Source organism: Protopterus annectens, chromosome 2.part1 (assembly GCF_019279795.1).
Source record: "Protopterus annectens isolate FY-2018-M chromosome 2.part1, PAN1.0, whole genome shotgun sequence".
NCBI classification, from domain to species: Eukaryota; Metazoa; Chordata; order Ceratodontiformes; family Protopteridae; genus Protopterus; species Protopterus annectens.
In genome coordinates, this window is record NC_056729.1 from 1,379,481,904 (window position 1) to 1,379,505,439 (window position 23,536).

The 23,536-nt window shown below is 42.3% G+C and overlaps 1 protein-coding gene across 2 annotated transcripts in view; it reads right to left on the reverse strand.

Moving 5' to 3' along the window:
* Positions 1 to 3,021: 3,021 nt before the first annotated feature.
* The window catches only part of DRC1 (dynein regulatory complex subunit 1), a 2,270,880-nt gene continuing 2,250,365 nt past the window's right edge, over positions 3,022 to 23,536 (reverse strand). For both annotated transcript variants that reach the window (XM_044062852.1, XM_044062853.1), the window contains one exon: positions 3,022 to 3,482. In XM_044062852.1, coding sequence (XP_043918787.1) covers positions 3,420 to 3,482 — 63 coding nt within the window. In that variant the 3' untranslated portion in view covers positions 3,022 to 3,419. The remainder of the gene's footprint in view (positions 3,483 to 23,536) is intronic.

Here is a 23,536-nt window from a genome sequence, read left to right on the forward strand (position 1 = left end):
AACAGCTACCCAAGCCAAAGACAATCGCAAGGCCTTTTTTAGTTATATTCATAATCTCAAAAGCACAATGCAGCAATTCACTGAGCTGTGAACAATATTACCTACACTGAGGATGAAGATCAAGCAAACCTACCCACCAATACATTTAGCTCTAACTTTACCCCTCTCTCCCCTTTGTCTGTCCCTCAAAATATACCTGAAACTGGCTCACCTCCAGCTGCCACACAAGACCAAGTCCTAAAAGCACTGTCAAAAACTAAAACTACTGCATTGATGGGTCCTAACAATATCCCTGGATTCATCTTAAATAGCATGAAGCACAATTTAGCCACACCCCTAACAACACTGTCCAGCATCAGTTTCCATACAGGTTTTGTACTAAGCGAATGGAGAACAGCTACAGTTATTCCCCTGCATAAGGAAGGACCTTCCACAGACCCAGATATTTATAGACCCACAAGTCTGAGCAGTCTTATATGCAAAGCCATGGAAAAACTTATCATGGAACTAATCAATAAGGACACATAGAACCTCTAAACACTGAACCTGTTTCAGTTTCGATTTGTCATGGACTGGTCATGCTTACTCAACCTGATGAAATTTTTTGAGAAGTCCAAACCAATGGATGAAGGTAAAACAATACGTACAGCATACCTCAACCTGGCCAAAGGTTTATTACACAATTCCCCCACTAATCATAGAAAAGCTAAATAATCTGTGAATAAACCCCTATATGTCAGCCACCGGCCTGCCAACTAGCTCATAGACAGGATGCACAAAATTAAAATAAGAGAAGTTACTTCCACAAAGAGACCAGTCACCAGTGGAGTTCCCAAGGTTCTGTGCTAGGACATCTCCTATATAGCATCTACTTCTCTGAAGTAAAAGCCATTACAAAAGGGCTCTGGTTGACTAAATCTGCAGATGATTGCAAGCAGTCATTGAATCCCAAAATGATTTAGCCATTATGCTTGTGGGTATGTCCAAATAAGTAACTCTTGCCAAAATCATGGACTACAACTAAATGCCAAAAAACATACTGCTGTACTCTTTGGGAAGTCATCTATCCTAGGGAACTACCACAATGACAATATGTCCCTAAGAGTTATTTAAATCTTGGCTGTGATGTACCGTGACTTGTATGTGATTTGGGAACTTATGTGAACAGTGACCTAACTTTCAACCAACATGTGTCCATTGTCATAAAAAAGTACTTTTATACTGCACAGCTTAAAACAAAGGGATTGTGTCTAGATCCAGGGATGTCACTGCCACCCCCCCCCCCACTCAGCCCTCATTAAGTCGATCATTCAGTATAATGCCCCCTTTGGCATGTATCTGTCCGGACATATGCATAAACTGGAATGCCCACAGAGATACCTTACTAAAAGGATACAAGGCCTAAGCAATATGTCCTACATGGACTGACTCAAAGCCCTGTCACTATACTCTGTACCCTACATACTGCTAAGTGGTAACATGTGTCTGGCATACAAGGTATCCTCTGACCCAATACTGATGAATTTATAGCTTATCAGTAAGTCAAATGGCATCAGAAACACTGTCTACGGAACTAAACCTGTTCTGCAACATCAACAGAAGGGTTTGTAGGGACAGGTACATCTCACAGAGGATACTGCTGCTCTGGAACAGACTCCCAATTCATTTAAAACAAAGCTCATCTCTTGTCCATACTCAAGCACACTTTGGAACTATGGATGGGGAACAGAAAACTTACCCTAGGACTTCCCCCTGTACTACTAATGGACAGAGGCAGCTCCTAAGTGCTTTACCTCATGTATGCGTCTCCTCAAATTATTTATGGTATGATCTTCATTATTCTTATTAGGGACAATATACAATTACTGACCATGGGATGGGTAAGGCCAACCTAACACCAAATAGGATGGGTTTATTCAAGCACCAAAAGGGAAATTGGCTAGGCTTAAAATGGCACACATGGAATAAAAAGGCCCACATATGGACAGCCAGCCTAATACTTGCCTACAAACGTATGAATCCATAATACAGTCCCCATTATTTCCAACGAATGTTCAGTTACACAGGTGACAACTGTATCTGATCTATACCTTCACAAGTCTAAAAACATGAAGGCTACACCAAAGACCTACATAACTTCATTTTTTCGCATGCCTTTTTACTATATTCCAGGCTTTATAAAATTCACCAATATTTTTAATTTGAATGTTTCTCGCAAACTATTTCACTGTTTATCATATACATTTTAATCAAAAGTAATTATTATTTTTTATGACAGTATTCCAGATGAACACACAGCAATGCAAATGAGCAACCTCTCTTCTCATATCAAATTGCATATTCATACACATCAAGTAGACTACTTTTGCAAACTGAGTTTAAATGTATATGATTTAACATTATTCACATCTTGGCTGTAATGTACCACAATTACTACCAGACATTCAAGCAAATGAACAGGCTCAGGTCAGTCAATGTAACATACAAAGCCTTTCTGCTGGATACTGTCTGGATGAAAGCCAATACTGTTCCAGAGCTTGTGGAAAAACAGACTATTCTGTTTGATAAATAACAATTACAGGACCACAAAGTCACTTGAAATGCAGCATTTTACCAGCACCACAACGTATTCTAAATTTAAAACCTGGAAATGTAAAAACTTGCAGTGTTTCAATGTTTTACAAAGAGGTGTAGATAGGGTGGGACAAAGGAAACAGCCACCCTAGTTGCAAAATTTTAGATGTGTGATCTACAGTTCTGCTCAGTGCTCACTGTTCATTGATATTTGAAAATAAATGCTGGCATACCTGTCAACTGTCCAGATTTTTGCCATACATATTTGGTATGTTCCTTGTATAATGTGTGTTCTTCTGGTAAATCACTGAGGACTGAAGTCACTACATAATGACATACAATTAAGTTTCAGACTTCATATCCTTCAGAAAATGCATGTTAAAACAAATCCAGTTATTCTAGCAACTTTCTAAGTTTATAAGAGCAATATTTAGAATCTGTCCTTATTTTTGGGCCTTTGTCCCACCATTATTTTAGGTTTTGTCTAGATTTCTTGTGATACCAGGTTGAAAGGTATGACATGCTGGTATTTTATTTGCTGTCAGAACTGAAGCATTGTGGACTCCTGTGTGGCATAAACTGTAACTGCTGCTTGCTACAAGTGTTTTTTCCCACTTTAATTAAAGTTAAGGGGGACCGGATTGGGGAATGGAACCAGGTGCAAATATAGCTAGCTATACCTCTGCTTCTGTGTGTCTGGTAACGTTTAATTACACTAGAATCATTACTCAAAAAAATAAATAAATAAGAAAAACGGGTATTCAAGGAAAATATACATTTTCACATTTCTCAGAAGCCAACTGCACAAGGCAGTTTGACTAAAAGTATGCTTTCAATAGAGTTCTTCAGGTCTGTGAAAACTGCATCTGAACTGTCTGCATTGGTGGAATTTCCAATTGAGCTGTCACCTACAGAAAAAAAGACAATATAATAAAGCAGGTTAGAGTTTAGGAAGAAAAAAGTTATATAACTGTGTTAGAACTTTTATGAGTTATAATTATAAGAAAAGAGAATCAGCACACTGCACTTGGTGTAAGTAAAACACAAATATACAAGCTTCTCACCAAAATACTATTTGTTTAAATAACACTCCTGCAGCAGTACTGCTAACAAATGGGCTTCTACTCCCTGACATTAACTGTTATCTGGCTTGCTGTTTCTAGCAAAGGTCCCTCCGGTGAGCCAAAACTATGTCACTAATGTCAACTCTGCTGGCATAGGTTCATAGCTAATTACTAAAGCTAATGACTCCAGAGGGCCTTTTAAAGCTTAACCATTCTTCCCAAGGTAAGAATCAAACTCTGCATCTTGTGTCTATGAGGTAAACACCCTGACCATTGTGCCAACCCCAACTCCTGTAGAGGGCAAAGAGGAATTAAAAAAAAAACACGAAAGTTATGTACTCATAATAACGATGCACCTGTGTTGTCCATTTTCATTTTCTTCATCTGATGGATCTGGGATCTGACCTCAGATCTGGCTCAGCCACTTTTCCCTTTACCCATAATGCTCCACCATCCTGGCATATCTCAGATCGAGTTTTCTGCCCCAACACTAACATATACAGATATTTTATTTTTATTTTCATTTTTATCTATTACATTTGTTAACCAGGTAATGTCCGACTGGGCTAGGAGCCCGTTCTCAGCCGAGGTCTGAGAAGAAAAGCTCCAAAAAAAGTATCAATACTAACATTAAAATTATATACAAATACATATGCAAATAACAGTGAAGCTGTACATATATATATATATATATATATATATATATATATATATATTATACACACATGTATGTAAGTATATATATATACATACATACATATACACACACACACACGCACACACACACACACACACACACACCACACACAGTGCAGAACAAAATAATAATAGACAATAAATGAATAATAACAGACACCAAGATAGTTCGGATTTACATGTACAGATTATGAGCATAGTACATAAGAACCCTTGTCCAGCACAGCAGTGAAAAGAAAAAGCAATTTAGCATAGAGAAGAACTGAAGAAGTGGAAATGCTAGCGACAGTAGGATAGGGGTAGAGATAGCAGGTGGGAAAGGAGTGATAAGGTGACGGAGCTAGGAAGAAGTCAGCCAGGTGTATGGCAGAAGCAAAGCCCACGAGTAGCTAGGTAGTCCTTTGGAAGATATTTGAACTCGTGATAGTTGGGATTTTTTGTGCTGGATTGAGGAAGAGTGTTCCAAAGTTTGGCTATTTTGTAAGAATACAGGGTGTCGCCGTGAATATTGTGGGAGTGGGAAACCATTAGCATAAGTTTGTCTGAGGATACCAGGGACCTGAGATTGGTACTAGATTGGACTCAATTGTAAAGAACAGGGCAGTTGCTGGATTGGTGGATTATTTTGTGGGCCAAGGTAAGTTGATTGAGAGATAAAAGGTTAGGGAGTTCTAGCCAGCTGAGCTGGGAGAGAACTGTGCAGTGGTGTACATGTGTATACATAACACCATATCATTATGAAAAGGCAAGATAAAGACATACAGAAAGGCTAGTGCCCAAACAGGAAACAGGTGGGTTCCCAAAGGAACATCCCATAGGTCTCTCTAGGAAGAGAGAGAGAAGAGAGATGGAGGTTGGGAAGTTGAGGAAAACTGAAAATGGACAATACAGATGCATCATTATGGTGAGTACATAACTTTTGTACCCGATGTCATTTTCATTCATTTCTCAACTGATGAGACAGAGTCCCCATCTAGATCAACCTTGGGTTTTCCTATGGAAAAATATTTGGGAGTACAGCAGAACCAAATGCTGCCCTATTTCTGAATAGTATGTCTAACCTGTAATGAACAATAAAGGTATGAGCACTGGACCAAGTGGCTGCTGCACAAACATCATCTATGGATGCTCCTGATCAAAAAACAGATGAAGTGGCTACATACTTTGTGAAATGTGCTTGGGGGGGGGGGGGTTTGGGGGCTTAGGCAAAGATAAACCTCTGTCAGTCAGTCAACCATTTAGAAAAGGACACTTCAGACACTGCTTTAACCAATTTGTTCTGGGAGAAGGATACAAATAATTAGCTAGTTTTCCTGAAATTTTGGGTTTTGTACAGATAAAATCTAAGCTGCCAAGTGCAAGTCCAAAAGATGCAGCATGAGTTCACCTTTGTTTGAGAATTTCGGAAAGAACACAGGTAAATTGATGACCTAATTTAATGTTGGATTCAAAATCCACCATTGGTAAAAAAAATGGGTTTGTGTGTACTGTAATCCTATACTTACAGAACGTCAAGTATGGAGATCTTGCGAAGAGGGCTTGGAGTTCACATACTCATCTAGCAAAAGTGATAGTGACAAGAAAAATTGTTTTCCAGGACAAGAATTTCAGAGCATGTAATAGAATAGTCAAATCCCACGGGGGTAGGGTCTTTAACTGGGGGCATGGGTAAAAAGGTACCCTTAAGGAAGGCCTTGCACCATTTCAAAGAAGCCAAAGTGGAATGATTTCCACCTAAGTGAAAATTAAGTGAAAATTAGAAATAGCCTCTAACTGAACTTTAATAGTAGAATAATTCACCGTGTTGTTAAAAATGGAAGCCAGAAAATTGAACCCCCCTGAGACTGGGGCAGAGAAGGGTTCCAGGTCTCTCTGAAATGCCCAAACTGAATATCTTTTCCATTTACTTTTGTAAATTTTGCTAGTAGAAAGCATCTTCTTCTTCTTTAGGCTTTTCCCGGTTAGGGGCTACCACAGCGGATCATCTGTCCGCTCATGATTGGCAGTGGAGTTTTAGTGTCAAGTTGCCAGCCCGGCGCCCAACCTTCCACAGAAGGCACACACATGCACACACTCACATCTAGGGCCAATTTAGCATGTCCAATCCACCTACTGCATGTCTTTGGGATGTGGGAGGAAACCCACGTGACCACAGGGAGGACATGCAGACTCCGCACAGAAGGCAAGCCCGCCAAGAATCGAACAGGAGAACCTCTTGCTGTGAGGCTAGTAGAAAGCATCTAAGAGGATATAAGAATATGTTGGACTGGGGAGGAAAGCCTGGACTGTTTGGCCATCACTGGAACTACAGAAACCATGCGGACAATGTGAGACCATTGATGTCTGGGTGCTTCATCCCTGCCAGGTGAGCAAGAGGGTCTGGACGTGGGTCCAGTATCCAACGTGGAAACAGAACTTAAGGCCACAGGAAAGGGAACCAAACCTGATGAGGCCAAAAAGGCACAACAAGGATGACTGTGCTCTTCAACCGGGATACTGCCTGCAGAAATTTGGGTTTTAGGGGGTAATGGAGGGTAAACATAAAAGAGGCCAGAGGGCCAATTTTGAACTACAGTATCTTTCTGTGACTCCCCTGTGCACTTCTTGTTGAGGGGAGAAGCAAAAGGATCAGAGCATGGCTGGTCCCACTGACAGAAGATCCTTTCTGTCACACTTTTATTGAAGGAACACTTGAAAGGCATCAACATGGACCAAGATTAGTTTGTCTGCAAGCACACTGGTTTTCCCCAGTATGTGCATTGTCATAAGAAAATTACCAGAAGAGATCACCCACTGCCATACTCTCATTGCCTTTTGACACAATGGGTAAGATCTGGATTCTGCTATCTATGTACCAGACCACTGACATGTTGTCTGTTTGTATCACAAAAGCCTACAATGCTAGTAGGACTGCTCTCATTTCCAGGACACTAATGGGCAAACTGGCCTCTTCCGATCACCACATACCTTGAACTGTCCTTTCCAAGAAATCACCCCCTCCCCAACCCAGAAGTCAGGCAACCCTTCAGGAGCAATGGTAGTGCTTATCAAAGAAGGTACCTCTGAAGCCCTGGTTTGGCAAGCCACCCCTGCCGCAAGGGTGGTGTGTTCCACTAGAGTTACCCCCTCTGCCATGGGAAGAACTATCTCCTCGTAAGTCCTGGAAAGGCCCTTGGGACTTGTGAAACCACATCTTTTTGCCACCTCATTGATTCCGGGAGAAGGACCTCTGAGGGGCAGAAAAATTAAACCCAACGATAGACAAGGTCTTTCCATCTTGCTCACTTCTGGAGAGTATTTTCTTAACTTTGGGGCTGAACAAGGATGATCTGTCAGCACTGACGATCAAAGACTTGAAGGGCTCTGCAAAGTCACACAGGTGCATCCAGGCATGCCTCCTGAATGCAATGCCTGAACCCACAGCCCTAGAAGTACCTTTGGCAGCTTGAGAAATCAGCCTCATAGATGAGCTGGAAACAGACTGAAGGGAGGCCAGTTGTGAAGAAACTTTTTTTTTGGTCGTACAGATATGTACCCTGAGAGAGATTTGGGAAGCTCTTTGGTCAAATCCCTCTGTAACCTGTGTCAAATACAGTGACCAAAGGGAAAAGGTCGCCAAGGCATAAATGCACTTGGCAAATATATTAAGGGGATGGACAGATGAGCTCTTTTCTCTAAGCTCCCTACTAGTAGCTGCCACCAACACCATGGCATCTACTGAGACTCCCTTGCTCCAGTAGACCCTATCTTTGCAGGGAGCTAAAAACTTTTCAGGCCTCTTAGGTATGGGCTCCATAGTACCTTGCTACTTCCATGCTTAGGGTGAGATAAGGTCAATCAACTCATCAGAGGGAGGGACAACCCAAGACATTGCCAGGCCAGCCCAGAAAGCCTCCAAAAACACAGACTACTCCTCGGAAGGTTTTTTTTTGAAGACAATTCAGCTCTCTGTTTAAGATGTTCCAGGACTTCTCCAAAGGAGACACTGTTAGGTAGAGATCTGGGGGACCATCCCCTTCATTGAGGTTCGGGTCTTCGGTGACTGATTCCTGAAGGAAATCTAGGAATTTCTTTTTGCATATTTTCGTCCTAGGGACCCCATCATTTGGATGATCTGATGAAGTATCAGAGGCGAGTGGGGAATCTTCTGTGAGGACTGTCTGAAGGCTAGTATGGGGTGGCTGTCCTGATGGAATAGAAATAAGAGACTCATAATTTAAATCTGATGGAGGAAGGAGGACTGGATCCGAAGAATGCAATGACTGGGTAGAGAGAAATCCTTCTCCACTATCTTGAAGACAGAAGATTCAGGAGAAGCACTGGAGCTGAAGCTACCTGCATGAATGAGCTCTGAATCCCTACAGACCCCCTATCTCAAGGAGGAAGTCAGATCCGAGCTAATGCAGAGGCCCTGAGAGGCAAGGATGGCTCTGACAGCTTTGGAGTCCACCGCACCCCCCTCCCCCCGAAGCTGGCACCGATGCTGACTCTTTAGCTCTGAGAGTTATTCTGTTCCAAAGAGATCAGAGCCAAGTAGAGCCACGCGCTCGAGGGACTTGAACCTCAGCACAGAAATAAATAGAACATGCTGGAGGGACAGATTCATAACCCAGGGGCTCCCTTCGCTCTGGAATAGAATTCCAATTCATGTTAGGCAGAACACCTCACTGACTCTCTTTAAGAAGAATCTTGATGAGAGGATGGGGGATCGTAGGTTTGTCCCGGGGATTACTTCCGTATCACTATTAGACAGAGGCACAGTAAACTAAACTTTAAAAAGGGCACAGTATACTCAAATCAAGGGGTGGCGTAAGCCAAACATAATTGGGCTAGGCTTATAAATGCCCCAGGGCAGACAGCCTAGTATGAACCTATGAACCTAATTGACTCAGCAACATGGTTGGAGTAGAACAGTGGCATGTGCTTCGATCCAAGAAGCACATTCTTGAAGATCTCTGATCCGAGGTCTTCAAAAACACTGGTCATATCAGAGATCTAATGTGAGGTTAAGAAGAGGGTAGGCTCACGAATCCAATGGGAGACAGAGATGGAATCATCCCATCTGGATCTGGGCCTTGAGAAGCTTCCTCATCATCCACCTCTATTTCAGATAAGCTCCTGGAGAACCTAAGGAATTAACTTGTGGAAGGTAGTCTGGAGAGTTTCCTCAGGGTTTCTTGCAAAATAGGTAAATGGAGATATCAGCTCCAGGAAAAACATGGAGATCAGAGGCCAGGAGTGCTGTAAGTAGTAAGATCCGAGGTTGCTGTTGGATCTGGTTTCCTAAAAACTTTAGCTGCAGCCTCAGGTACCGGAGCCAAATAAGGATAATAGTCAGTGGACCATTTCCTGGACTTGTCTTCTTTTGGAAAGGAGTCATGTCTCCCTTTACAGTTTTTTTTTTTGAGGGGGTTTGAGCCCAAGCCGATAAAGAACCAGAAGACGAAACTATTAAACCTTTTAACACTAACTTGCTCATAGGTGTTTACTAGGCTAATGACCACAAGGGCCTTTTTAAGCCTAGCCATACATCCCAAACCTCTGAGAAGTTCTGATAACCTTGATAAGTGTAAGCATGGGCCTGGGAGATGAACCATTTACAGGTTACCTGTTTGCATCAGAGACATAGGTGCTAAACCAGGGATGAATTTCCGGTTTCCCATCCAACTGTCCAAGTTGCACTTGAATTGGATTAGGGAGGACACATGGATGGGAGCCTGTTCCATACATGGGGTAGTCTCTGGGCTACACACCTATCTCTCCAGCCGGTCCTATTTATATCACAGGCAAGGTTTAAGTCTTTAGAACGGGTAATTCTGGTACTATTTGTTTTGTGGATACGCAGGAGGTCCATCAGAGTGGGGTCTGACAATGCCCTGTATGCCAGGCATAGATCTCCCCTCAAAAGCCTGTAGGAGACTGAATACAGGGATAGGGCCTTGAGGTGGTCTGCACAGGACATATTACTTACACCATGTATTCTTTTAGTGAGGAACCTCTGTGGACGTTCCAGTTGTTGGATATGCCTAGTTAGGTGCATACCAAAGGGGCGCTGTACTCAATGATAGTTCTGATGAATGCCAAACACAGTGGGGTACAATGACTTCCTTGGACTTAGATGTCAAACCTTTATTTATAAGTTGTGCAACATAGAATCATTTCCTCACCACTCTAGACGCACGATGATCAAAGGCTAGATTACTATCTATGTTTGTCCATATATCCGTGACTACTGGGTGGACTCTAAGGGGTGTGTTGTCAATGTGATAGTTACCAGGGATGGGTGACTTCCCAAAGGATACTACTATGCATTTCTTGGCATTTAGTTTTAGTCCATGACTCAGACACCAGTAGTTTGTCTGTGTCGGCCCCTCCTGGAGAAAGTACAGTTGTGTACACTTACCATAAATGTAGATGTTCGAGTGTCTTCACTGTTGCAGTCATCACATTTGGGTTATCCCTGCTGGGGTAGCCCTCAGCTGGCCTGAATACCAGAGACTTAGTATTTCTTCGTTGGTTGCTGTCACTTGAAGACTGACGTCAGGTTGTGAGGGGTATAAAGGAAGGCAGCTGATGCCATTACATTAGTTTATTTTGCCCTAACCAGTCAGAAGCCCCCAAAGTAGGAGGCCAGGCTCTAGTGACAGGACCCCACCAGTGGAAAAATTATCAATATGTCCCTTCTAAGGAAAGGGGAACAACAAGGAAGAAAGGTAACAAAAAGAAAAAGGGGGAAGGAGGGAGGGAAACCAGGACTGCAACAGTGAAGACACTCAAGCATCTACATTTATGGTAAGTGTACACAACTGTACTATGTTCTTTGTGTTTCACTGTTGCAGTCATCACATTTAGGTAGATTCCCAAAGCTAAGGAAATGGGTGGAGGCAGTCAAGGAAGCTAGGGGCTGGCTAGCATGTCCTGGAAGACAGAAGAAGCAAAACCTGCCCTGGATTTAGAAAAGAGAGGCAGGTGGTAATGTTTGGTAAAGGTGTGAAAAGATGTCCAGGTGGCAGCCTCCAGGATGTCCCTGGTGGGGACCCCTCTGAGGAATGCTGCAGAGGTGGAGTGGGTCCTAACCCCCTTGGGGGGAGGCTTGCCATGCTGACTGTAGCAGAAATGGATGCAGTGTGCTATCCATTTGGAAATGGTTTGCTTGGAGATGGCTTTACCCTCTGCCCCTGGAGCAAAGCTAACCAGCAGCTGATCAGATTTTCTGACGGGTTTAGTCCTGTTCCGACAGTATCTGAGCTGTCTGTGCACATCTAGAAAGTGCAAACTCCTTTCCCCCCTTGTTTTGAGGGTTAGGAAAGAAGGTGGGCAAATGGATGGATTGGTTGAGAGCCACACTGGATACCACCTTGGGCATGAAGGGTGGATTAGTTCCGAGGGATACCCTGTCTGCATGGAAGATGATGAAGGGTTCCACTGCCATGAGTGCTTGCAGCTCACAGACTCTTCTGGCTGAAGTGATAGCCAGGAGGAAGGCTGTCTTCCAGGAGAGAAATTTTAGCACTACAGAAGAAGCTGGTTCGAATGGAGGCAGGATGAGCTTTTCCAAGACAACGTTAAGGTCTCAAGCCAGTGTTGGTGCCCTTCTGGGGGGCCTCAAGTTGTTAGCCACTCTGAGGAACTGCTTGATCAGAGGGTGTGAAAAAGAGGCTGCTCAGTGGGAAAATGAGCAGAAATAGTAGAGGTGTGAATTTTTGTAGAGGAGAAAGAGAGACCACTGTGTAGTAGGTCAGCTACATAGTCCAGGATGAGAGGGATTGAGGGCAGTGCCATATTGGCTCCCTAAGCCTGGATCCAGGTGCAGAACCTTTTCCATTTATCTGCACAAGACTTTCTGGTGCTAGAGCATCTGACCTCTCGGATAACATCCAGAACCTGTTTACTGAGGAGGGCAGATTGGTCAGGGGTCAGGTTATAAGCCAAGCTGCCAGATTGAGTGTCTGCAATTGGGGGTTCATGAAATCCCCTGCCCTCTGGGTTAGGAGGTTGGGAACCTGAGGAAGAGTCCATGGGGCCCAATGGGGAAAGGCTGCGCAGCAAGGGATACCAGTGCTGTCTGGGCCAGACTGGATCTATGAGAATGGTCTTTGTTTTTTTCCTCCCTTATTTTGATCAGTACCTTGGGAATGAGAGGTAGGGGAGGAAAGGCATAGACTGGGAGGTTTACCCAGGGGAAGGACAGGGCATCTACTTTCCATACCATGCAGTGATGCTCCCTGGTGCAAAATTTGTTGAGCTGATGGTTGGTTTGGGAGGCAAAGAGGTCGACCTCCAGGGTTCCCCATTTCTGAGTTATTAGTAAGAAGGTGTTTCTGTCAAGATGTTTAATTGGTCTGCCAGGGAGTTGAGAGAGCCTTACAGGTATTGTGCTAACAGGTGTAGATGCATGGAAGAGGCTGTGAACCAAAGGGTCATGGCCGGCCTGTACAGCGGGTAGGAGTGAGTCCCTCCCTGCTTGTTGTACCACATCACTGTAGTGTTGTCTGTTTTGATCAGGAGAACCCCTGGAGAGAGAAGGGATTTGAAAGGTATCAAGGCCTGCTGCACAGCCATCATCTCTTTTAGACTGATGTGCCGGGGGAGTTGCTGGAGGGTCCATTGGCCCTGTATGCACCTGCCGTCCAGGTGTGCACCACAAGCGTAGTTTGATGCATCTGTGGTGAGGGTCTGGGTGGCGGGGTGTGGGGACAAGGGCAGTCTCTTATTGTGGGAAAAGACTGTTGCCCACCAAAGAAATTCCTCCCTCAAGCAAGGAATAATAGGTAAAAGATTTGAGTTTCCAGATCTTGAGAGTGTTGACACCAAAGGCTCTTTAGGTACCATTGAAGTTTTCTCATATGCAGTCTGGCATATGGAATAAGAAGGATGCAAGATGCCTTGAACCTCACAGCTTGCAGGATTTCCCTTGCAGTAAGTTGGGGCCTGGTGACCAGTTGAGAGAAATAAGCTAATAGGAAACTTTGTTTCTCTGGTGTTAGGCATGCCATCTGGTATGCTGTGTCCAGACTTGCTCCCAGGAAGATTAACCTCGTGATGGGTACCTGTTTGGATTTCTTTTCGTTGATTGTATACCCTAGGGAGTAGGTCCTTTACAATGGCCAGGTCTTTGAGCAGCTTTTCCTGTCTGTCTGCCTGAATAAGACAGTCGTCTAAGTAGGGATAAAGTTGAATATTTCTTTGTCTGCAAAAATCAATGGCCGGAGCCAGGAATTTTGTAAAAACTCTGGGAGAAGTAGATAAGCCAAAGGGAAGTGCAGAGAAATGAAATCTTTTAGGTGCAGGGTGACTAGCTAAGCGTCCTTAGACAGCATGGGTAGCAGCTGCTAGAGGGTGAGCATTTTGAATTTTGGGATCACCAGGAATGTGTTCAGAATGGACAGATCGAGGATGGGGCGCCAGGTGCCCTCTTATCTGGGTACCAGAAAAAGTCTGAAGTAGAAGCCTTGGCCTATCTGCTCTGCAGGAATGCGTTCTACTGCTACCAAGGAGAGCAGGGTATGGGTTTGCTTTTGAGCCTCTGCCCAGTGATTTTTTGTTTGATCTGGGAACCCTTTTGGGGTTGGAAGGAGAACTTGTAACCCTAAGACACAATGTTCAGAACCCATTGGTCCTTGGTAATGGTGGCCCAGGTGCTTGAGTGAAAGGAGAGTCTTCCTACTAGAGGTATGTGATGGTGGGCAGAGGCAAGGTAGAGAGGGTGTGAGTTTTTGCCATAAGGGGATGGCTTAGAACTCCCTGGTTTTGAAGTGGAGGCAGTCTACTTCTTAGATCTCTGCAACCCATGGGACTGCTGTCTTGGAGGTCTGTTTCCATGGGGCCTAGGCTGGTCCTGTTTACTAGGTGCAGGAAGGACCACTGCTTGGAAAGAAATGTCTGCTGAACCTAGGGGGCTGTACATGTAAGAAATCTTTAACAGTCTGCATAGATTTTGCTTTTTCTTCCATCTTTTTTAACACCTCTTCTGCGTTAGTACCAAATAAGTAATCTTTGTGCAAGGGTGCATCCAACAATTTTAATTTGACATGGTCTGGCAGGGGGTTTTCCTTAAGCTATGCATGTCTTCTAATGACAGATCCAGTGACTGCTGCCCTGCAAGAAGCTTCTAGGGTGTCAAAACCGCAGTGCAAAATGTGTTTAGTTACTTGACCAACAGAGTCCATTAATTCCTGTAAATCTTTAGATTCTGCCCATGCAGGAAAGGAGGTAATTTTTTTGTTTAAGGAGTTCCAAGGTATGTTGCTGATATTTAAGCATATGGAACTGACAGTTCAGTGCCCAGATAGCAACAGTAGCTGAGGTGTACACTTTTTTACCCCAACTGTCCAGTGCTCTGGAATTCCTGTCTGAGGGGACTGAATTCTTAGCTGAAGTAGCTTTAACCCCTTTTGGGCCTTGAGTAATGATCTCAGGGTCTGCTGTTGGGTTTTTAAATAGATATCTGTGAGAGTCAGGGTCTCTGTAGTACCTGTCTGGCTTTCTGGGAGTAGGAGGGAGGGCATCTGGAGTCCAGCTGGATTCAAGGAAGATGTCATCTAGCACATCTAGTACTGGGGGGATGGCTAAGGACTTGTGTTGTGGAATGTCCAGGAACTCTCAGAGTCTCTTTTTAGACTGTTGGTAGTCTTGACTCTCCCATATGAAATGCTCCCTGAAAGTATGCAGGGTTTCCCTAAAGGTATCGTTGGCTGCTGGGTGACCGGAGTTAGGGGCTTATCCTGAGACTAGTGGTCAACTACTAAACTCAAGCAAACTTTTTTCCTGCCCACCATCCTCCTGAAATTTAAGGAACCTCTACAACTGAACCCATACCCTACACTACCAAGAGAGACCAACTTACTAAGAGAATTTAAAGTGGTCAACTACTAAACTCAAGCAAACTTTTTTCCTGCCCACCATCCTCCTGAAATTTAAGGAACCTCTACAACTGAACCCATACCCTACACTACCAAGAGAGACCAACTTACTAAGAGAATTTAAAGTGGTCAACTACTAAACTCAAGCAAACTTTTTTCCTGCCCACCATCCTCCTGAAATTTAAGGAACCTCTACAACTGAACCCATACCCTACACTACCAAGAGAGACCAACTTACTAAGAGAATTTAAGTATGCTAAGTTACCTTGTTTGACCAGACTTACTCTATTTTTGTTTCTCAGGTTAAGCATCCCTCCTGAATTACCAGCAGCCTACATATTATTCCCACCCACCATATATACATCAATTTAAATTCCTATCCCAATCTACCTCAACTATCTCTGTTTGCTAGCACATCACACTCTATCCTCTTTTTCCCTTTTTTGTGCTTAGCCCCCTGCTCTGGTGTCTGTCCCTGCAAGAATACAACTGGCCACTAGGTGGCACCCTTATTCTTTTTTCTGCTGCTACTTCTCTCTTCCCACTCTTATGCTTATCTTCTGCCCCCCTAAACCTTTCATATCTGTCCTATAACTGAAACATTCTTTTTTCCAGAACTGCTGTTTAGCCTAGCCTCTCTTACCTTTCCTCGATTCTTCTGACTCTAGCTCTTCTACTTTACTTTATTTCAATACACTAGCTGACTATCTAATACACCTTCTCTAACCTACTGACTTACCTGTTAGTTCATCCCTTGCACTGATTGTTTCCTGCTGAACTCCACTCTCTTGTGTCTTACTCTAGGGCTTTTTCATTTCCCCCTCTCAGCTTGCTTATACTAAGCTGCTTCATATTGTCATTATACCGCCTCCTATTGTTACTTATCTCACTATTATCTACAACGCTCTTTAGTCTTGTCTACCCTAGAACTTTCACCCTATATCATACTCATATATCAGACCCACACTTCTACCTCTTATCCCCTCCTTAATTACATACTCTTTACCACTATACTGTAAAGAGCAACTTACTTACACGCAAGCTCCTCCCTATGGCTTACCTCCGGGGCTACTCCCCTTTTCCCTCCTCCACGTCTACTTATAACCTATAAATATAACCCCCTGCCCTTTGACGCCATCTTTCTTTCCCTGGGTATCGTTGGCTGTTGGGTGACTGGAGTTAGGGGCTTATCCTGAGACTGTGAGTGCTTGTTTGTAATTTGAATTATATTTTCAATTGCTCTGCTTGTGCTGGTTTTAATGTTGTATCACACCTGACTGTCTTTATATCAATGAGTATTGAATATATTTCTAAATGTCTTCCCTCTCAACTGGCTGATGTTTAAAAGAGTCCTGTGAATGCTAGGTCCAGCTTTTTTTCTTTTCCTCTTGTCCTACGATAGTTTTTTTGTCTTTAGAGTAGGTGCGTGTTAGAAACGCTGCTAACTTACTTGAGACTGCTTAGCGTCCATACCTGGGCTTGGATGAATAAGCGTTAACTATTTTCACTGATAAGGGTTATTTGTAGCGTCGCAAAGTCCCTTGTATAATTATAACATAGGTTTCTTTGTGCTCTTTGCTAGAACTCAGTATCCACTGTGTAAACACTGATTTCTACCTGAAACCTCTATATTTTTATCTTATTACAACAATCCTTTAGTTTTGTGATAACAGTGTAGCGTGCACGTGGGTTTGCATATCCTCTGCGTCACTACATCTCCGCAAGAGTGTCGGGCTACTCAAGTGCTCACCCCAGCCTAAACTACTGCTGTACTTATTTAGCGTCGATAGTGGGTCCCCACTATATTTATTCGCAGCTGCCAATTATGAATATTTTACTCTACTGAGCCTAAAGTATTAGCTATATCCCTGAATCTACTTGGAATAACTACCTGATACTTCTGTAAGGTACCTGTAACATTTTGCCTTGCGCGTCTTTCTAAAATCCCACCTGGATTCCAAGCTCTCTCTATTTGTAAACCATATCCGCAAAGCATTCCACCAATGTAGTCTTTATCCAATACTGCTAATTTTACTTTACAGACAAATACTTTAAAGTCTGTTTTTGGTTCATGTAGCGTGACCGCGGGGGCTTACAATACTCCTTGCATCATTGCATTACTGAGTGGGGCTGCCTAATCGCCAAGCCTCTAAGGACAATTTGTGTCGTTCTACTGTACTATAGTGCCTAGTTTTTAAGGAATCCCTAATCTGGTTTTTGGCCCGTGTAGCGTGAGCGCGAGGGCTTGCAAATTTCTTTATACAACATTTGATAAGTCAGTCGGGCTGTTTAACTGCTGAGCCCATAACTAAATATAGTCGTTTTACTAAAGAAGTTTGTTTTACCAAAGCATTACTTGTCGATGGGAGATGCCAGATTTCACTAACGGCCATCTACTATTGTTTCTCACAATCACATTGTGCATTTTTGTGTAAACCCTAAACTGCAATGAAAAATACTGTTACAAATCTGTTTAGCCATGCTAACTGAAAGACCTGTATGTCTAATTATTGTATATTGTAGAAAGGTTGTTTTTTCCTTTTTCTTCTCCACTGTATAAATGTTTTTATACCTTGAATTTAGCGCTAATGGTATTGATGAATGCTATTGAACTGTAACTTATTTTTGCTTCCTATACTTAGCTCTAACTCACTCACTATATCTCTCCCTTCTTACCTTATAACAGAGTGGTCAACTACTAAACTCAAGCAAACTTTTTTCCTGCCCACCATCCTCCTGAAATTTAAGGAACCTCTACAACTGAACCCATACCCTACACTACCAAGAGAGACCAACTTACTAAGAGAATTTAAGTATGCTAAGTTACCTTGTTTGACCAGACTTACTCTATTTTTGTTTCTCAGGTTAAGCATCCCTCCTGAATTACCAGCAGCCTACATATTATTCCCACCCACCATATATACATCAATTTAAATTCCTATCCCAATCTACCTCAACTATCTCTGTTTGCTAGCACATCACACTCTATCCTCTTTTTCCCTTTTTTGTGCTTAGCCCCCTGCTCTGGTGTCTGTCCCTGCAAGAATACAACTGGCCACTAGGTGGCACCCTTATTCTTTTTTCTGCTGCTACTTCTCTCTTCCCACTCTTATCCTTATCTTCTGCCCCCCTAAACCTTTCATATCTGTCCTATAACTGAAACATTCTTTTTTCCAGAACTGCTGTTTAGCCTAGCCTCTCTTACCTTTCCTCGATTCTTCTGACTCTAGCTCTTCTACTTTACTTTATTTCAATACACTAGCTGACTATCTAATACACCTTCTCTAACCTACTGACTTACCTGTTAGTTCATCCCTTGCACTGATTGTTTCCTGCTGAACTCCACTCTCTTGTGTCTTCCCGCTCCGTTCGCCCTCCGGGCTCACTCCGCTCCCCTACCCTGCCCCCAAATCTCACCCGCCCCCAGGGTGTCTACCTATATACTCTCTATACCACACCCCCCTCCACTCCTCATTTCTTTCACAACCAACCACTCACTTCTTTCTAACCACACCCTACATTTATACCTCCACACCCACTAGCTTTACATCCCCCCTTATTATCTCTAACCTTTCTCACAAAAGCTAATCCTTCTCCTCCTCATACTACTTATACTTACTACTCTATCATCCACTAACCTCACCCTTCACTTATATCCTTTACCTACTAGATACAAACCTTCCCCTATCATCCCTAGACTTTCTCACCTTAAGCAGTCCTTTTCCTCATCTCTCTACCTATAATTTTTTTCTTTTTTGCCCCTCCTCTCTTAACATGCCTAACCTACACCACTGTCTACTACTAATGTCATTGTTCACTTCTCTTACCACTGCCTATTTCCTTACCTCCTATGAACAACCCCTCCTCAAAACTCTTTTCACACCATCCAAATACACTACTACATCACTTCCTGTCTCGTGCACAAACTTTAATAATTCTACATATAACCATAGCTACATCCAAGCCAAATATCACCGACTTTTTCATATAAAACACTCTATTCCTAACACTCGAAAATTATATGACTTTAATCCCAAACTTAGCTGGTATCAAAACTTCACTTTGATCCACTCCCTTAAGGATGGAGACATTCATCCAAACCCAGGCCCAAAGTTTCACTCATCCTTCTCTAATAGTATTGAATCTAATTCTATCCCATTACTATCAGATCAATCCACAAAAACACTCAAAATTGCCCATCTTAATATAATGTAGCATCTGCAACAAAATTACTCAAGTTCATGCTCTCCTAGATGTACACCGCTTTGACATCCTTTGTTTAACTGAAACATGGCTTAAACCAACAATAAAAGATACGGAAATTATTCCCCCAGGTTACAATATTATTCGAAAAGACCACATTAAGAAAAAAGGTGGAGGGGTTGCTATTCTCTACAAGGCAGGATTACAAATCAGTAAAATAAACCACAAACCACATTTTGATGATAATACAGAAATAATTATTTCAAAACTACAACTAAACAACCAGAAATCAGTTAACATCATCTGTACTTATTTCCCACCAGGTAACAATCTAGATAAACTAGAAGACCTATTAAGTTGCCTTTCTCTAAATTATCCACAAGAAACAATATTACTAGGAGACGTTAACACCGACTGGAATTTGTGTAACAATAACAACCCATCCTCTCTGATCAATTTGAATGGTTTCTCACAACTCATTAATTCCACAACTAGAATAAATAAATCCAATAACAAAGAAAGCATTCTAGACTGGATATTAACAAATGGTCCAAAACAAAACTATACAACAGGAACCCTACCAGATGACCTTAGTGATCACTCTCTAATATATATAATAAGACATAAAACAAATGTTAACATTTCTCCCCCTGTTAGAACTATACGCAGTAAAAAACACTTTGATCAGAAAATGTTCCTAACAGAACTTAAACATTGCAAATGGGAACCCCTTAAGTCCCTTCCAATAAATGAAGCAGTATCCTACTTCAATAAGAATTTCCTAACAATCCTAGATCATCATGCCCCAATTCGTACCATAAGAGTGAAAAACAAAACAGCAGTATGGCTCACAAGTGAGACTAAAAAGCTAATCCTTTCCAGGAACAAATCCTGGACCAAATGGCGTACCTATAAACTCATAACTGATCAGCAAAATTTTAGACAACAACGAAATATGACTAAAAAAGCAATCATACAGGACAAAAAGAACTTTTATATCCAACTTCAACAATCTTCCCTCCAAAAACCACAGAAGTTCTGGACCTCTATTAACAGACTAATATCCCCAGGTAAAGTAGTAACACCAACTCCACTTGGCAGCAACCCTGATGACCCTACAAAAACAGCAAATGCGTTTAATACCTTCTTTACCACAGCTGTACAAAACTTAGCAAATCAACAATATCCTGACACTGCCAACCTGCCCGCTATAAGCCCCCCCTCCTTTCCACCTAGAACCAATACCCACCTCCTTCATCTCCTCCTTACTTCAAAAACTTAAACCTTCCACCCCTCAGCTGACAAATTACCAGGTGAATACCTACAACTAGGAGCCTCAGCCATTGCCTACCCAATCTCTATACTGATTAACAGAACTATTAAGGAATGCACTATTCCATCAATCTGGAAAATCTCACATATTATTCCCTTCACAAAGGTGGCGACTCTACTGAATACTCAAACTACCGTCCCATAGCTCTTCTGTCTCCTCTTGCTAAAATAATGGAGAAATGTATCCACAAACAATTAATTACCCACCTACTCCACCACAAGCTCTTAGCATACTGTCAACATGGCTTTCGTCCATACCACAGTACTACCACAGCCCTACTTTCTTTTACCAACTGTATCAACACAAATCGAAACAATAATTTCCTGTCATCAGCACTCTTTGTAGATCTTTCTAAAGCCTTTGATATGGTCAACCATAAACTTCTACTCCACCTTCTAAAGTCCCTATCACTTGATAAATCCGCCTTGAACTGGTTCACATCCTATCTGGATAATCGTAAACAAGCAGTTCTCTGGCAAAATCATCTTTCTGAACTTCTACCTACTTCCCTAGGTGTCCCACAGGGCTCTGTCTTAGGCCCACTTTTATTCTCCATCTTCATCAATGACCTTCATCTCTCTATCCCCTTCTCTACCTGCATTCAATACGCCGACTCCACAATTATTTGCTCAGCAAAATCCCAAACTGACCTACAGTCTCTCACACAAAAATCCTTCACCACAATAGAAAAATGGTTTTCTAACCATTGTCTTCTCCTCAACCCTAAAAAAACCAAATTATTGCTGTTTACACACTCACACACATCTCCCCCTCTTCATTTTACACTTCAATCCAACAATGGTACCATAATTTCTCCTGATACCACCACCAAACTCCTAGGAATCACAATAGATAATCAACTTAAATTTAACACTCACATTAACACTATAATAAAATCTACCAACAAAAAACTCGGATCTCTATATAGGAATTAAACAATTTCTATCACCACTAGCCAGATCTACAATAGCAAGAACTCACTTACTCTCTACCCTATTATATGCCTCCCCCATCTATACTAACCTGTCCCAATATAATCATAACAAACTAGCTAAATCTTATAATAACATTGCCAGATTCGCCACTAACTCACCATATAGGACTCATCACTGTCAAAACCTAAAACAATTAGGCTGGCTTGAATTACCTCACCTCCTACAATTTAACCAACTTATTATTGCCCATAAAGTCCTTTATCAACCTAACAATACCCCAACTCTCTCTACCCTCATAATGCCATACCATAACCTGAAAAGTTACTCAACTAAAAATGCAGATGCAAACTTCTTTATCTAATAATTCTGCAGGCGACTCTCTTTTTTCTAACTTTGTTGGTAAAATATGGAACCTCCTACCAATTGACCTAACAGCTCTTACATCTCTTCCATTATTCAAAACTAACCTTAAACATTTCCTCTCCAACCACTGGTTATGCTCTTGCAATAACCCTGACTAATCTGCTTTTTTCATTTCCTTGTCCTCTGCTCTACCATGCCTCACTTAAATTTTTCTCTGTTAAAATTTATCCTTATTTCATAATTACTCTCTGACCTTTCTACTCTGTCCAGCTCTACCTATCCCATCTAACCACCTATCCTGTTTTCCTAATCCTATCTTATCCTGTAGATGTCCTTAGTAACCTTATATCCCCATCTTTTCTTGATTTGCTTACTTATTGTTTTTTTTTTTTGTGGGAAAATAGTCTAATAATTTTTTTTTACTATGTACAAATCTTGTTCTTGTAACATTTTGTTTACTTTATTGTATTGTTGTTTTTAAATTACTTGTAACATTAACTGTTTTGAAAACTTGGAGCTTTTCTCCTCGGGCCTCCACTGAAAATGGACATGTATCCAGTTGGACTAGCCCGGTTAACAAATGTAAAATAAAATAAATAAAATAAAAGGAAAAATCCTCTGGGGGAAAGGCTGAAGAAATAGTTTCTGCATCAGAATCCTCATATGTAGGGAGGGGCTGCATGTCTTCATAGTCAGATGCATCAGATTCATCTGACTCTTGTTCAGACACAACTTCTGCAGACAGATCTCTTTTTCTTTTTGAGGGACTAGCTTGGCTTCCCCTAATCAGCATGATAAGGTCCTCTGCCATTCTAAGCACTTGTGACTGAAGCAAAGTAGCAGGAGCCAAAGAATGGCTGGAAGGCAGTTTCTTGGGGGTAGTTCGACCCCTGGGCCTAAGGAACTCGGTTGGTTTAGAAAGAATGGTAGCCATGAAAGAAGGTGTCGGTTTATACTTGGATTTGGTGTTGCAAAGGACTTCCTCGGAAGCTGGTGTCTGCACAGCGGCTCCGGACCGATCCAAGGTAAAGACGACTGCCAGATCCTTAGACAAAGAAGAGTTCTGCGGCATACTGGACTCCGAAAGGGTTTCAGTAGAGGCCTGTGAATTAACTGAGGTGGGCATCAGGGGCTGCAAAAGCGCCTCACTGAATTCCGGAGGATTGACGACCAGCTTGGCGGTAGCGTCAGAGTGTTTAGTTCTGTGAAGTCTGTTTCTGTCTTTATCTTTTTGTTTTTTCAGAAGGTCTGCTGTCGAATGGCTTACAGAAGCCATATCGGAATTCAAAGACTGTAAACAGAAATATCTGGCTACAATAAGGGCCCGACGACGAATAGTTCTGGCATTAAACAAAGCACAGAATTGATGAGGGACGTCGTGGTCTGGGCCTAGACAAGTGACGCAGTAGGAATGTAAGTCTCGGTGTGGTATCTGCTTTCCACAGGCGAGATAATTATTAACTTTTTCTGACATCGGTTAGTGCAAGAAAAAAGGATCCCCAACTG